The sequence below is a fragment of the Heliangelus exortis genome, chromosome 2 (genome assembly GCF_036169615.1).
Source record: "Heliangelus exortis chromosome 2, bHelExo1.hap1, whole genome shotgun sequence".
Classification (NCBI taxonomy): Eukaryota; Metazoa; Chordata; class Aves; order Apodiformes; family Trochilidae; genus Heliangelus; species Heliangelus exortis.
The window spans coordinates 116,388,042-116,405,616 of NC_092423.1; the positions used below are offsets into that span (position 1 = coordinate 116,388,042).

Here is a 17,575-nt window from a genome sequence, read left to right on the forward strand (position 1 = left end):
TTTCAGCACAGTCTTCACAAGTTTTTTAAAAGCAATTTTGACTTGTATTTTTTTTTTAAATAAATATGCTGTCCCATAGTTAGGGACTGAGGGCTAAGTTTGGATTAGGAAGATGTATTTAGGTTCGAAAGATTCCTGGTGGCCCATGTGATACTTTAATGGCCTCTTGGCATATGGAAAATAATGTAATATTGTACTGTAGTATTAGAACTGACAATATCAAATACTGCTAGAAATGAAATAATGAACTAAAGTTCCCACTTACCGATGAGGCTGAAGTAAAAATGTCTTATTAATCTTACCTTGTTGTGTTGTAAAAAGCTAAAGGAAAGCAGTTTATTATTTAAAGCTAGATTTTTTCATACAAAGAAAATTTTAAATTATTTATGGCTGTTTTAAAGATGAGTATACCCTCTTGTTGTAGAAGCTTATTTGTATGAGAATGTGGAGTAGTTGCTTTTGTATATGTGCTAAAATTACTGGAAATTTTCTAGTAACCAGAAGGACACATTTACAACAGTCTCCCTTTGGTGGATGATGCAATTAAGAAATGGGAGCTGGAGTAACTTGCAGCATTTGCACTTTTGATAATTTGGATTACTACATCCAAGAACCTAAAAGCACTTCTCTTGCACTTTGGTGTTTTTACTATTCAGTTTTGGTTTTTCTGAAGTGTCATTCTCTGCAATTACTCCCTCACAAAAAGAGTTAAGTTGAAATAAGTGGTAATCACAATTAAAATTAACAATTACATTCAGAGGATTGCATTAGTAGTAAAAATGTGCACTAGTTAGAATATTCAAATTAAATTTCTCCATTATATTCCAAGTAGTAATTTTTTTCTGGCTTTTCAAAAGATGCTCAAATATACTACTTCAGTTTCTCCACTAAATTTGAACGTGCATCAAAAATTAATCAGGTATTTCATCTTTTGGTGCCTGCTCTTTAACTAATCAGTGGGACTGATCTATGAAAACCTATGGCAGCAGAAGGTAATCCCACTCAGGTGAACAGAAGTGAGCTGATTAAACACTCACGGTTTTCCACCATGTAGCATCCTGACATTTCTTTGTGAAGAAAAGAGTAGTGGCAGGGTTAGCATTAACATGACTTCTCCTTGAAAGCCTAGAAAAACAGTGTCATTCTGCCAGTCTTCCCGTTACCTACCTGAGCAAATGCTGCAAGAATCTTTCATCACTTTCAAGGGACAACCTCTGGTTTTATTTAGGTTTATTCTTCGCTAGACTGACTCTTTTCAACAATAGCAAAAAGGTAGCTGGAATCTTGTCTGAGTAACAACTCACTAGATCTCTACGTGCTTCATTTGATTAAAACTGGAAGAAACGTTGCCAATATGTCAACAAAAATGCAACAAAGCGTGGGGAGGGTTAGTTTACAGAAATTCCTGAATTCCTTTGTCTTGACCAAATGAAGGAAAGTTGTAAGACAAGTGCATGCTAAAAGGATTAGCTCCGATAAACTGACTTTTATGTTCAGATAAAAGCCAGTCTGAGTACGAGGAGAACATTTTTCAATTTCTTAAAAGCAGCTTTGCATTTAATTAGAGACGAGTCACTTGTTTAAAAGCTGAGATGGGGAGGGAGGGTATAGTGAGCTAAACACAGGGGCTGGGGCTCTTAATGGTGCAGAGTGCACTGGAAATGTGATTTTAAAATGCATTGATTCTAAGCTAGATGCTGCTATGCAGAAGAGCTGTGCTGCTCCATCTCACTCCTCCTGGCTGTTTTCTGAGCATGGATGCTCAGCTCTAGGGTAAACCAGGAGAATTTAGAGATTTAAGCTGGCAGAAAATGAACCCCTAGCCTCCCCCCAAATTAGTAGGACCAGCCAAACAACACAGGTGCAGATATATAACTGGAGATGGGAATCAGCCCACAATTAGACCACATCATCTGTATCACAAAAACTCACCTACGTGGTGTAAATCAGTATTATGTAAAGGATTACTCAGATGCTATATAATTAAAAATATAATTCATTTTGCAAATTCTGGTTTTCAAATCTCACATAAAGATATTATTTGGAATATGGTTACGACATGTTGAAATAGGCTACAAATATATGGGATATATAGCATATATTGGACTTTATAACGTAAAATATACACGTAAAATGTTTATGGTAAATGACAGGCATAGCAGAATTTGCAGCAAAATGCAGGTTAATTGGCATAAAGTATTAGTGGTACAAAGTATATATTTAATTTTATGCACGTTCTTACATGCTTTGCTGAGTCGGGATTATGGAGATCACCCTCTAGTCATGTGTCAGAACATCAGTTAAATCTACATAAATCAATACCATGCCAGCATTTTTTTTTTTAAATTGCATGAGGAGAGGTTTGTAGAATACTTTTTTCAAGGACAGACCTAAGAAAATGAGCAACTTTTTTTCTAATGCTTAATCTCACCTTGAACTCTGAATATTTGTTAGTATAATTATGTACTAAGAATTTCTTTCTAAAACGTAACAAAATATGAATAAATATTCTAGTTTGCAAATTTTTTTCAAAACCTGCCATACAGCATATTTTATAGAATGCCTAAAAACCAGGGAAACCCATGACATCTGCTTGGCTCTATGCAGAAGGTTTTACTTACACACTCAATTCATGATTACACAAACTAAGTGGAAAAAACTTATTCTATGATACCTGTAATTTGTCTAAAACACAGAATATAAAGCTTCTGAGGAAAGATCCTGTTACTTTACTGCAGAGCATGAAGACTTGAGAACCAATAGGCCCAAATAGCTTAATTTGGTGCAGGATTGGTTATATTCTTGCTGAGTTTGAACTGGATGGTCTGTGGACACATCATTCTCTCGATAGCCAAGAGAATCAATTCCCAGAAAATGAGAGAATTGACCTCAAGTTGTTAGAAGTCAAAACTAGTACTTATAGACTGCAAGTCAGTACCGTTTGCATTACAAAGGACTGGATTATTGCTGGATATCAAAAAAAAAAAGTGCAGTGCCAAGCTTTAATCCCAAGCAACATATGAATTCACAGCATAATTGCTCTGTAGTTCAATTTTCAGATATATACTTCTTTTCATGTCACTTTATTATGTCTATATGCATGAATGTCCATTTTTGGAAACAATTTATGAAACAGATCTTTCTAAATTGTGGAAGTGTTCCTCCTGCAAAAAAAGTTTATTGCCACATTAATATGGGAACAAACATTGTTTTCTATGTAACTCGTAGCCACACATTAAGAAAAATTGCATGTGACTTTTAAATAATATGCAAACAGGAAAAGGAAGCATTAGTGAAATACATTATTGCAAATTTTCTAGTTTGAATTATGAAATGTTGATGATGAAAGATTATGAAGCCAGGTGCCTAGCACCAGTAGAGGAGACTGTAATATGAACAAACACCAGCAGCATACACAGACTGTAATACATACTGTGGATTCTGTACTGCTCTGGTCTGACATGCATACCACAGCAAGTAATTTTCCCTTCCTACTGCACAGACTGCACACACTGGGAGCCTTTATAATCCTGACACATTCCAGCCAGAAGGTGCTGGTGGCCGATTTCTGGTTTTTGTAAGGAAAAGGCTCTTGCCCAGCTTTGTAGGAAAAGCTTCACTTCTCTGGGTTTGTGATTTCAGAATAGAATGAACATGTAATAGTTCAAATTCTCAGAGTTAGCTGTTTTTTGGTGTTCTAGTTTCCATTTGTCAGAACTGTACGTAGCCTCATGAATGGGCTGATGCAGGGTCAGCCTTGGCTGAGGCATGGGTGGTGCAACAGGGCAGCAGCACTTCCCAAGGACCACATGTGCCTTCTTCAATTGCTTGGGTATTCCAGTGCTAGGATACTATGGTTTGGGAATCCCTGTGTAATATTTGTAAATTGTTTTGAGATAATATTTTGAAATAACGTGTAGAAGTTTGAAGAGCTGCTCTTTAAGGCAGGCAAGGAAATTAAATACCTCGCTTCCCCTGAAGTGAATTATCCTCCCTCTTTTGAAAAAAAAAAACACAAACAACCTGTAGAATTTAATGTGAATAAAACCCATGAGGTTCCCCAGTCACATAGAGTAATTTATGGAAAAATTTATAAGTAAGAGCTGCTAACAATTGCATGCTCATTTTCTGTCAATCTCAATTGGGAGTTTTGCCTCTGATTTATAGTGGGCTGGGATCTTACCTTTTGAATCAAAAGGACCTTTAAAATATTTTGTAGGTTTTATAGCAGCCATAAAATCCTTTCTTGAATTCTGTATGATCTCCATAAAGACCATAGGACTCTTTGATATAATAAAAGCCTTGTAATCAATTTGCCTGAACTAAAAAAATATGAGTTATGCCAAGGCCTGTGAATATTTGCTCCTGAAGATTGTTTTTCTGATAAAGCATAATTCTTCATTTACTGATAGCAATTACCACTGAGTTTTATGGCCTGAATTTTCTATTGCAATGAATAAAGTTGAAAAGTGCATGTTGTTCTTTAGCAGGGAACAAATGCCAGCACTCCATACCTTTACGATTATATTGGCCTTATTAAGGACAATTCAGCCAACTTGGAAATAAGCAGCTATTAAGCTGGGGCCATAATATTAATTCTTGTTTCTTGCTCCCAAAGACAGCCTGGGCTCTGTTGTCACAGCTGCCTAATTGAAGTTTGATCACACAGCTGGATCATGCACCAGTGACCGCTCAGTGGGTTTGGCAACCCTTTGCTGTTACACTAACTTTTTGTTTCTCAATCATAAGCAAATTAAAGCAGGCAGCTGCAAAATCATCAATAGGTTAAATTCATTAGCTGTTCTCTGTATGAAATAAACAGGAAAATGAAGCTCTCCTTGGTCTTAATTAGTTCTTATAAAAGTTGGCAGGGAAACAAAGACATTTATACACTCCTTTATTTTTATAAGAGACTTGCCTGAAAGAAAAACCTCAGACGTGTAATTTCCGTTTTTTTTTTTTTTCCCCCCTCTGCCTAATGCTCTCAGTCAGAGGCTAACCCAGCACCCTCCCTCTGAGGGCAGAAAGAAAGGTGGTTTGGCAAAGCGTGAGGGTATGTCTCTTTTGTGCAGATCAGGGCACGTCCTGGAGAGCCTGCACAAGCTGTTTCCACTGCGATAGGCCACGTTTTGTATTTACAGTCTCCTGCACGGGAAATTCATCTGCAGGAGAAGCCTTCGCCGAGCGCTGTGGTTCCACAATCATTACCGCTGGCGCCGGGCCATGCCACATCACCCAGCAGTACAAATTTGATCTGGATCAGGTGTGGGCACACGATTACATTTTTGTCAAATTAGCAGAGCGCTTGGTGAGGATTTTATGCTGCCTGTCTGCTTTTATCCTGGTTGCAGAGCAACAGGCGGTGCCTGAACCGCAGAGGGTTAGGGTTGTGTGGGCAGCCGATGCCTGTTGCAGCAGTCATCCTGCCAGGGCAGAGATAACCTGTCAAAGTTTTGTTTGAACAAATTGAATTGGCAGAGAGCTTTTCAAAGAGAGCAGCACGTTGTGTCACACACCCGTGGCACTGTAAAGCCACCAGCAGGAGACTCCATAATATTCAGTGTGGTGTCAAACATTGCTCCCGGCTGGAGGAGTCTTAATTCTCCCAATGTGCACAAATTTCCACAGAATTTACTTGTGCTTTACACTCGTATGGTATTCTAGCCCCTATATAGTTTCCTAAGGTGTGGTTTTGTGCTGAGCTGAAGACAATGTAAGAGTTTGCTGCTGCTGAAAAGGTCTGATGTCACCACTTCCATTTCATCAGCTCTGGTGAGGATGCCAGCCATGGAGTGGGGCTGGCTAGCAAGTTAACTGAAAACTAAGAAAAATACCAGCAAAAAGGAAAACAAACAAACAAAAAGTCAGTGAATGTTTGAACTGCTCCTTTGCTGGCAGCCCTTAGATTGACTTGAGCCAACTCTAAACCCACAGGTTCAGACTTTGAATTTCAGCTCTGACTGCTTTGTAGCTAAAAGGTCTTGTCATAATAAAGCAGGGGGAAGAGGGGGGGAACCTAATAACAGTTGTGATAAATGGTTAGCAATGAGGAATCCAGTGTACTGAAATGTTAATCTGCTGAATTGGAAAATATTTCCAGTGGCTTTTTTTGCACCTACTATATGGAGAACAGCATTCACGTTTATATTTTTGTTTATTTACTTTATTGTGAGGTTCGGTGAAATGTGTTTGCTAATTAAATACAATTTCAGAATTTTTTACTTTTTCTTAGTAAACTACATTTAAAATATGTATATATATCTGAGGCTTCTGTCTTCTCATCCAGCAATCTGTAATTCCTCTGATCCTGGGATTGCATATGGTTTTTGTTACACAATCACAGAATAGTTTTGCGTTGTAAGGGACCTTAAAGGTCGTTTCGTTCCAGCCTCCCTGTTTCAGGCAGGGACACCTCCCACTAAACCATGTTGCTCAAAGCCCCATCGAACCTGGCCAATCAATTCTTTGATCTTGAACGCAACCATTGACCAGACATTCCTATCTGGATCTAGATAGGGAGATAAGATAGTTAATCATCAGCACTTTAGAAAGATTTTGCCTTTCTCAGCCATCGATTAAGTGAGAATTTCTAAGACAGGGTAATAAAACCTTTGTGAGGATTAATGAAGCTTTAAACAGAAATGGCTACTGATTGTTATCTTCCTTGCTGCATCCCCTCCCTTCTGAGAACTATGTAACCAAGGAACCGGCTGGTAGGAATTTGGGAGAGAATAGTTAAGGAGGAGGGTTGGTGCAGGATGGAGCTGAGGACTATACTGGGGATTTTAGGAAAGACCTTGCTGAGACAAAGACTGCAGGAGGTGTCAAAGGGTGTTTTAAGAAAAATGTGTGAAGGAGAAACATGTGGAGAGAACTTAGGTGCTGGAGAAAGGTTGTACCTGGTGGGAAGGACAGAAAGCAGCTGTTGATTCCCAAAGGCAGGGTGCTGAGAAGATGGTACCACCATTTCCTAATCTGCTTCTGGTAAAATGAGTTTTTAAATAGTTGAAAGCACTGCTTTATACTGTTCAAGCTAATCTTACCGATTCTTAGCTGTAGCTGATTAGGCTGTGCTAAAATGAATAACTCTGCTGCCAAAACTGTCTGTGTGGTAACTTGTGGTAAGTAGTAGAATAATGCCTTAAAGTGCTACAGCTGTTTGAAAAATAAATTACCAAGGCACTGCCTAAATAGGAACTAGGGGATTGTCTTACATCACTTTTACTTGAAGTCTTAGATAACTTGCCTCTGAGTTGTCAAAGCTATATAAACTAGGAACTTTCTATCCTTTGCTTTTCAGAAAAAATTAAACTCAGAACCTGAGAGATTAATATGATTTACATCTTAGTTATGGCTATCTCCATGGCCCACTTTAAATTAGGGAGGATAGAACTTTCCTCTAAAGCACAGGTGAAGCTAAAATTCCCCACGTTCCACTGAGTATCTTGTTAAAAAGTTAAATATATTATTATTACTATTACTTAGAAATATTTTTAAGTCTCAAATTTATTGTCTAGGGAAAAAAATGTTTGTACTAGAAGTGTTACTTAGGTAATCCACCAAGCCTTTGAACTAGATTTGCTAGAATGAGTTAGGAAGTTACAGTTCTGGATTGCTTCTCTGTGTCAAACTGACCACGCAAAATGTGAGTAATTTGGATATGCAACTGACTGTTCACTTAAGTTTCATACTTCTTGAATTTGCTACTTTTTCCTAATACTGCAGATATTAAAAACCCCATATATATTTAAATTGAGATATTCCATGTGAATAGTAACAGAAGGTCGCAATATGTTCAGAGAATTCAAATATATGGATGTTCTCTTATGAATACTTACTTCTTGCATAGATGGAGTTGCAGATGGGTGACCAGATGGAATGTTTTCCTTCCAGTATAGTTATATGTATTTAAAAACGGATGCAATGCAATCATATTATTTAAATTAATTCTGTTATTACTTTTAAAGCTGTAACGACAGTAACTATTCTGTAACAGAGAAATGTGGCAAGAGGAATGTAATTTTTTGCTGTAGAGTTTGGGCTTGCCTGAGATCTAAAAAGGCTTCCCCCAGAGAAAAGGACCCTAAAACAATTCTCTTCTCAAGGAGGTTGTTTGAATATCTAAAAAGCAGCATGCGATACAGTTCAGGCAGGATGTCCTGGGTTAGTGCAGCGCTGGAAGCAGAGCAGCCCTCAGCGTTGGCTCCTGTGAGAAGCTGCGGGAAGCTCCTCCTCCAGCTCTGGTTCTGGCCCTGCCTCTGCCCCAGGCCGAGCATCCGTCAGTGACGTGTTCAAGAAAGGGCAAATTAAGCTGCAAAAAATCCCTGGAGAGAGGAGACGGGAGAGCAATGCCAGAGCAGAGACACCATGGTCAGCGAGGAAGGAGGGGGAGAAGGTGCCTGAGCAGAGATTACCCCACCGCCCACGTTGAGATGGCAGCTGTGCCCCTGCAGCCCATGGAGGAGCAGAGTGGAGCAGGCCCTGAAGGAGCATGACATGAGCAGACGTGGAGCTGCTGCTGGGCAGTGTCTCAGGTGGGCAGACATGGAGCTGCAGCCTGCCCGGGATCATGGAGAGGGTCAGATGTGGATCTGCAGCCGTGTAGGACCCCGTGCCAGAGGAGGTGACTGCTCCCGCAGCAGCCGTGACTCTGTGTGCAGCCCGGGCTGGAGCAGTCTGTGCCTGAGGGACTGCACCTGTGGGAGGGACTCATGTCCCAGGGGTTCCTGAAGGACTCTCCCCCATGAGAGGGACCCCGCGTTGGAGCAGGGGAAGAATGTGAGGAGTCCTCCCCCTGAGGAGGAAGGAGCGGCAGAAACACCGTGTGGGGAACTGACCCTAAACCCCCCCTGCCTCTTCCTGTGCCCTGAGCGGGAGGCAGGGGTGAAGGGATCCGGGACTGCGGAGAAGGGAGGGGTGAGGGTGGAGGGGAGGTATAAAGATCTTGTTGTGTGTTCACTTTCTCCTGATAGATTAAATTAATTTTTTTCTCTCCCCAAACTGAACCTGTCTGTTTTTTCCCTGTTGCTGTAACCGGGGAGTGAAAACCTCCCTGTCCCTGTCTCCATTGGGGTGGGAGGTAAGAGAGAGGAGGCCTGGTTGGTACCAGCTGGGCCTGAACCATGACACAGGACAAGAAGAACATTTTGGGACGTAGCTGCCTCAGAAGTGCTCTTCTTGAAAAAAATGATAAATTTTGCCTGAGTCAGAGGCCCAATGCATCTTGGCAGAAGCATCTTTTTTCCACTTGCTCAGTCTTTTGCCCTTGTTCAGCTGGGTGTTATTAATGTTGACATCACCATAGCACTACTCAAAAATAAAAATAACCTAGATCCTGCCCAAAGAGTGAAAAAAGTACACACTACCACTCTTTACACCCTTTCTCAGTGTACATGTTCTCTGATCTTATCAGCCTACTGTACTTATATCCTTATGCTGTACTTGTTTTGAGTCTTTTTTTTTTTTTTCAGGCTTCCATTCATTCATCTGTGAAAAGTCATCAATTAGCAGAAGCTCTTCCAACATGTTTCCCACATCCTTGCTGGTGTGCTTTTTGGCAGAGCAAGGCACAGAAATTAGTGATAATAGTGATCACATTAGGGAAGCTTGGGGGATGGGAAGCAAAGCCACCCAGAGTCACGTCCCGGCAGCTCTTGAAGATTTCCAAGGATGGAGACTCCAAGATCTCCCTGGGAAACTTGTGACAGTGAAATACTTTTTCACCCTCACAGTGAAAAAGTATTTCCTGATGTTCAGAGGGAGCATCTTGTGTTTAAGTGTGTGCCCATTGCCTCTGTGCCTGTCACTGGACACCACTGAAAACAACCTGGCTCTGTCCTCTTTGCACCTTCATCTATTTATATACATTGATGAGATCCTCCAGAGCTTTCTTTTCTCCAGGGCAAACAGCCTCAGCCCTCTCAGCCTGTCTTCATAGGGAAGTTGTCCTGTGAGGAAAGTCCCTTCATCATCTTCATGACCTTCACTGGACTCTCTCAAGTACATCCATGTCACTCTTGTACTGGGGAACTCTGATCTGGACACAGCACTCTAGGTCTGGCCTTGCCAGGGCTGAGTAGAGAGGAATGATCATCTCCTTAACCTGCTGGCCTTAATAAAACACATAAACAAGATCATTTATTTCACTCCCCCAATTCCTCTGAAGTAAAATCAGAGGTTTTCTTTCCCTGTCGATATTGGAAGAAAGAGTCAGAAGCTGCAGGCTGTCCATGAAGGTCAGCAGTGCTCCATCTGACCACCTGAATCTCCTACAGGCTTTGATAGTATCAATATTAACATCACCAAATTCAACAAAGAAAACCACTCACCTTTTAAAAGTTGTCTTTTCTTGCCTTGGAAGCTAAAAGTTTACACCTTTGTTGAGCAATGATGCCAGTACTTTCATGCATGTGTGTGTACCTACCAGTCTTTCTGCTCCAGGCTTTTAGTTCCTGAACTTGCTATGAGCCAGGAAAAGGAGGGAGCAGTGGGAGGAAGGAGACTGGAGTGACTCACACTTCTTCAACACTTAGCTCTGCTTGTGTGTAACTGTAGGCTTCTGAAGTAACCCTGGACCTCCTGTTCTGACTGGGCCATGTTTCAAATTTTTTATAGGCTGATATGCAACTTTACATTTCCAGACGTGTTCTGATTTGTCTGTTTTGAAATACCATGCAGCATATAAATGAAATGTAAAATGTAAGACTTTTCAGATACAAAGTCCTTTGGGACTAGGAGTGTCTTCTAGTTTTGCATTTTCTGCCACAGTGGGGTTGTGGTGCACTATTATGCGTTTAAATGAAAAAAAAAAAAAAAGTTAATGAGAAGAGTGAGTAGGTATTAAATTATATATTTTAGTCTTCTAAATTATAGACCTGACCTGATGAAAGAATTATGACAGTTCATTAAAGTTTGAGTGTTTTAAATATTCATTGGAATGTGCTTAGGTTACAGAGTCTCCAAAGGGGGGAAAAAAAAAAAAAAAAAATAAAGGCACGCAGAGATTGTGTTAATTTCCTTCAAACAAAGGATGAGTGATTGCAACAGGAATAGAGGTTACGGAGCAGTGTTAGCTCAACACACCAGAGGGAGCTGCGCTCACACAGAACTGATGCTCCGGGAATGTGACCAGACTGCAAAACAGTGATGGTTGTCTTTGTAATAGGATGTATAGAAGTATTTGGGATCACTTCAAAGTAATTTTATTTCCTTCCTTTTATATTATCCCCTTAATTTATTATTACCACTAAATTGTGTACTTTTGGGGCTTTTTCATTTGTAAGAGCAATAAATTAATTTCAGAGCTTCAGCTCAAGGAAGATGCTTGAAAAATCCTGTTCATACAGCATATTAGAATTAGCTATACCCACTCCGTTGTTATCGTGGAAAAAAATATTTTTATTTTATTTTAACTATGCTATTATGACTTCTCTCAGCTATGAAAAACTATTACATTTTAGGTTGAAATGTGCCTTTCCTCGTTCCCACCCAAAACTGGAATTTGAGGGAATGCTTAAATTTAAAGAACATACCTAGGAATAAGAGAAATGTTAAAATCACGTGTTTCAGATTAAAAATCATCCACTTAAAAATGTCTTTTTTTTATCAGCTGCCACACTCTTACTTCCTTTTGCATAATGTTTTTGTATGATTGCAATTAATTATGCTTTTCTTTTAAGAAAATTATTGATTTTTAGTTCCAGTCTTGCAGTAGAATCCAAGCACAAACTCACTGACTCTTGCCACTGACTCTTGACTCTTACTGTCTTATGGGGCTCCATGAATCTGCTTGCAAACCTCAGTCTACACAAAATTTTACAGGGAAGGGGGGGGCTGCAGGGAGATCCCTGTGGGAGGAGGTCAGAGACTGGGTCCATCCAGCTGCAGAACAGACCCACCACAGGACACAGCTGAGCCCATCAGCCAAGCTGGTGGCACCTCTGGGAAAATGTATTAAAGAAAGAGCAAAACACTTCGTGGCACTGAGGAACGAGGGAAATGTGAGAAACAGCCCTGTGAACATCAAGGCCAGAGAAGAAGGAAAAAGAGAAGGTGCTCCAGGCACTGGAGCAGAGATTTCACTACAGCCCATAGAGATGCCCATGGTGGAGGAGTGTTTCCCTGCAGCCCAGGGGAAGGACCACAGCAGAGCAGACAAAAGAAGGTGAATATTTCCTGAAGGATCCATGGTCTGTTAGGAGAAGGTCTGTTAAGAGAAGCCTACACACAAGCAAGTTCTCCTGACAGAAACTGTGGTCCCTGTAGGACTCCCAATGGAGCATCCCTTGAAGGACTGCAGCCCGTGGGAAGGGCCCACGCTGGAGCTGGGGGGAAAGTGTGAGGAGGAAGGAGCAGCAGAGAGGAGCTGTTAAGAACTTGCCACGTTCCCTGTTTTGTCTGTGACAGTAACTGGTAAGTCATCTCTCTACCCTATCCTATCATATTCCGTGAGCTTTTCACCTTATTCTCTCCTCCTGTGCTGCTGAGGAAGAAGCAGGGGTTTGGCGGCCAGCCAAGGTCAACCCACCACAAAACATATAATTTGGAGTTGGGTGGTCTGGGAAATACACTTCTCAAGTTCAAAGGATGAACTATTTGGTTCCAAGAATGACATCCCAAATGTTTTTAATTTTTTTTATTTGGTTTTGAGGGTTTTTTGTTGTTTGGTTGTTGGGTTTTGTGTGTGTGTGTGCTTTTGTTTGTTTGTTTGTGGGTTTTTTTATGTCTCTGGAATTTATAGTCTTCTCTATTCCAAACGGAAAGGAATGGCTCTCCAGAATTTTCATGGTATAAGTTAGAGAAGCTACATTAGAGCAAGAGGATTCACCCCTCACACACTCCATCTTCTGCTTTGATATAAAAATTTACAAGAACTCTGGAGAATCTTTTCCAGTTAATCTTCTCTGGAAGAGACTATAAAGTAAAGCTAAGTCATGGCTGGTCTTGAAGAAGTGAACTGTAGAGCAAGACTGTTGTATCTTTGAACAAATTTAACACATTTGTGGGGGGAAAAAAGACAAACACAAGACACAATCAAGAGTAAAGCACAGAAGAGCAACTAACTAAATACACAGTTGTCCCATTTTTTTTTTTGGTGTCATTAACTCTAAGGTGCATCAGCCTGTAGGCTCATGAATGTTTCATCCATTCTTCTGTAGGTCTTCCTGAGAGAGTACCAATTGGATACTGAACAAACAAACAAAAAGTAATCAGACTCCACTGACCTGTTTAACCTTGATTGTGAAGGCTGAAAAGCAGCAGCTGCTTTCTGTGGAACAGGGCTTCTGGTGGCACTTCCTTCTTTCATTTTGGATTATACTGGAATAAAGACATCAAGATACTGAACTGATAATGTTGTGAGTTTACACATGCCAGACTGTGTGCCATCACTTTTTGAAACAGGTATGTTATTTGAGTCATCTTGCCTTATTTTTTAGTGCAAATCCAAATGAATTACCAGTATGGCAGAAAAAAAAGGGATATTGATACAACCTCTGCATAAGACAGTTCATCCTGGATAGTATAAAATTTGCACAGAAAAAGCTGAAGTGCCAAACTGTTGTGCTTTTAGCGTTTTATTGGACTGCTTTAAAGAAGTGAGAAATAACCAAGTAGCTAGATAGACCTTCAAGGTGATTAATCATAAAAAGCCTGAATAGGCTAGTGAGTTAAAATTTCCATAGCTGACTGGGTGATTAAAATTATTTTATAAGAAGGTAGAAAGTGCATGATTTTTTAGTTTTTCAAAATAAAGTCTATCATAATTTACTTTATTCTTCAGGGTTGCATGTAGATAATCAGGATTATGTAGTGGTTTTTAAAAATAATGCTGAATATCTGTGACCTCACATGTTTGCTCACCATTATTTTGTGCACTAACAGCTTCATGTGCCTTGCATGGTTCCTGTATGATCAGGATAGATCCTAGGATTATGTCAGATATACTCCGGGCATACTGTTATTTACAAGTAGCACTGTAACTTCTACAGGTGGTAAAGTATTACCTATAGGCCAGCATAAAATTTAATTCTTAATTGTTAATTTAAAAGCATAAGTTCAGTCCATTTATTTGATGGTTTGTGTAGGACACTTAAAAGCAATGTATTTTTTCAGCAGATCACAGGATCCTAACTTGTATGTTAGCTTATTAGAAAAAGAAAGCATCTAATAAATATGAATAAATATAGATCTCCAGGTAAATCAGATACCATATGCCACAATTACTTGGTTTATTATATACCTGTGTGTACTTACATGGTATTTGATTTTGGTTTTGGTACTGAACAAAGCTGAAGGGCTTAGAAGTGTTGCATGGCTGGTTCTGAACAAAAATGTGGCCTAGTAAATAATATATAATGGCAAGATAGTGTTTCTACCTCAGCAATGAGAAGGGTGAAATAGCAGAGTGAGTAGTTTTCCCTGACAAAACAGGTTCTCAGAAATTTTTCTTAAGGCTGGGGTACATAAGCACAGCTCACTTTCAGGCTTTTTTCTTCATCACATCTCAGCCTTTGGAGAAGGTTGAAACATGCAAAGAAATAAAGAGGTTGTGGTGAGAATTTTGTTGTGGCAAGTCTGCCATCAAAGAGCTGCAGCTTTCTCTTATGAATGATCGGTATCTGTACCTGGTGTTTTAAATTATGGTTTATATGAGTTTCTTCATGCCATTGCCTAACATTAGCTTGGTCTGGTTTAAAAGTGTTTGGTTCTTCCAGTCCAGAAGTGTGATCTATGAGCTGTAAGGAGGCAGTAGAACCACTCAGTGGAGAATTCACTTGTTTGTCTGTTCTGCCTCTGTGTATAAAGAAGGACTGAGTGATAGGTCTAAAGGGGACTAAACCTGTCAGCTGGTGCTTAGCCTTAATTTGCACTAAACAGTAAGGGCACCTTGTGAGATTTATCACAAGCTCATGAATTCAGCTCAAAGTCTTGTTATCTCAAATAAAATAGCACCCTGATTGATGTCAATATTTCCCAGGCATAAGTTTGCCATAAATTGCCTCACTTTATAACACTGAGGTCAAATCTTGTATCTAGTCTCCTTCCCTAGGTTCTGCTTCAATTCACCTGCCCTCAGGCACAGGAATCATAGAAAGGGCCTCTAACATGAACACTGATACCTACCACAAGAGCTTCTGGGTTTTGGGATTTTTGCTTTTCCATTTCTCAAATAATTGTAAAATATCTAAAGGGATTGAGAATAATTTATACACAATTTTATTCTAATTTCACTTTAATGTAATTTTGGCCTTTTACTACTGGATTAAAATCTATTATAATGATCAAGAAGAAACAGTGTCCATACACACTTACAGACTCTGCTAATTTAAATTCTGTTCTACATTAGCAGCTTTGGCAGTGCTCTGCTAACATGGCTGAACAAAGGCAACGTGCTTTGTCAACATCAGGGGAAGCATTATATGAAATTCTTGCCCTAGAGAAGGGAGCAACACATGATGAAATTAAGAAGTCCTACAGGTATGTAAAATGTGCTTTGCAACATGTCTAAAAATGCTTATGTGTTTCTGGCATGATTATGATGGTAAAACCTGTTGAGTTACCTGCACTATGGATATTCATTGTTAAAACTGGTTTTTATCCACCGTGAGCCTGAAAAGAATCAGAGATGGTGCAATGTGAATCCACTGTTTTCATCCCACAAGCAATCTGAATGCTTAATCTAAAATGACTTAATATAGCTGAATGAGGAGGGGTGGGACTGTTAGGATAAAATAATGCAGAGTACTCTTGCAAAGTGCAGCCTTTGAATACTGCACCCAGTTCTTGTGTTAACCTTTCCTGAAGTATGTTGAAAAGTAAAGGCAGTGCCATAGCAGAGATTGAAGAACTAAAGTTAGACACATAAGGACTTTAATCAGTTTGTCTCTCATAAAGAAGGCAACTGATAAATTGTCTGATTAGTGGAAAAATGCTAAGTGGTTCTTCACTTTATGAAGTCAGGCATGAGCAAAACCAGTGCTTGGGATCTAAAAGCAATTTAAGCTAAAAGAGAGGTGCATAATTTTAACAGTGAGCATGCCAAGCACTGACTGTGCCATACTGGCACAAGAATTGTAGGTTCTCTATTGAAAAAGAAGACTCTAAGATTAAAGTTTTACTCAAACACGTTATTAAAATGGTGACAAGTGTTTTATTGTTGAAATGTAACAAGACCTTGAAGACTGGAAGATTTTATGAGTCATTTTGCTCTTAAATCTGTTCTGCTGCTATTAAAAAGAGAAAGAACTTTAAATGTCATGAATGAGATAGATGTTCTTGACATCAGACTATGCCAGACATGTACTTGCAGGTTTAATAAATACAGTAAAACTTTTATTGCAGCAGTTTTATGGGTGTTGTTGGTTGCACTGTGTTACCAGTCAAACTTTGACCCAACCCGCTTTTCCTATTAAATGCAAGAATATATTTGAACTGAAAAAGAGGTTATGAAGTAGACCTACTTAAATTATTATTTAGTTTTAATTTTGCTGGGACTCTGTCCTCTGTGTTTTTGAACAAATTGCACCTCTCCCCTTTTCTTTTCCTAAAGGCATAAATGCTATGGAGTTGGGAGAAATAGTGAATGTTCAAACTCTTCACACAATGGAAGGAAGACTACTGATATCTCATGATGCTTTTGTCTTGCACAACTATACCACTGGGGGAATAAACTTACTACAGTGCCAGATTCACTCATGACTTGCACCTTCTGCATCCCTGTAGTACAGCATGGCTGCAGAAACCATCTTCTGTATCAAACCTCATGTTTTCCTGTTGCTTTTACATTTAAATTTATGGAAAGGAGGACTTCTTTAATGCTCAAAGGAGAGAGCTGTCACGGAAGAATGTAGAATTGAATTAACTACATTTATTGCTGAACATGAAGAAGTATGATTTACACAGTGATCTATGGTAAAACTGGCAGTGGTGCTTTATCCATCTTTATTAGTAATTAGAGCAAAAAAAAGGCTGCTTCAAACTAAAGTGGAAATGTCAGAGGAATTCACTTTTAATGGGCTAGTTGTAAATATTTGCAAGATAAAATGATGAGTCAGTCTCGTAGATTTGCTTTAATTAACTTTTAATTTATGCTAATCCAAAAATCTGCTACTCAACTGGTATTCTTTAGTACAAGGCATAAAACCAGCAATACCTGATTCCGAGTTTCCTGCTATTATTAATTAAATCACTATTAATCATACTACCGCAACCCAGAGCAAAATTTACTTTTTAATAAACATGACAGAGGTGCATCTCCAAGCTTTTATTTGGAGTTTAGCACAGTTTAATTTGCCAAGGAGTAAAGCTAACACTTATTATTGGCAGAATTTCAAAAGAGATCGGTTTTTGTTTAATACTATATGAAAAAAAAAAATTTTTAGAAACTTTTTTTGGCACAATAATTAAACTGCATTTAATCTTATACATTCCACTGAGACAGTAAAGTAGGATGAAGAGAGATACCATATTACTTATGCTTTCTTCAGAAGTTTGAAAACATAGACATTAACAGACAACTTACAAAAAACCCAAGTACACTGACAAATGTGTGAGTGAGTACATATTGCTTACTTAG

General features: G+C 39.3%; 1 protein-coding gene across 1 annotated transcript in view; it reads left to right on the plus strand.

The window, feature by feature from the left end:
* Positions 1-13,258: 13,258 nt before the first annotated feature.
* DNAJC5B (DnaJ heat shock protein family (Hsp40) member C5 beta) overlaps positions 13,259-17,575 on the plus strand; it is a 29,695-nt gene continuing 25,378 nt past the window's right edge. The window contains exons 1-2 of the mRNA XM_071737705.1: positions 13,259-13,401; positions 15,347-15,477. Of these exons, the coding sequence (XP_071593806.1) occupies positions 15,371-15,477 (107 nt within the window). The 5' untranslated portion in view covers positions 13,259-13,401; positions 15,347-15,370. The remainder of the gene's footprint in view (positions 13,402-15,346; positions 15,478-17,575) is intronic.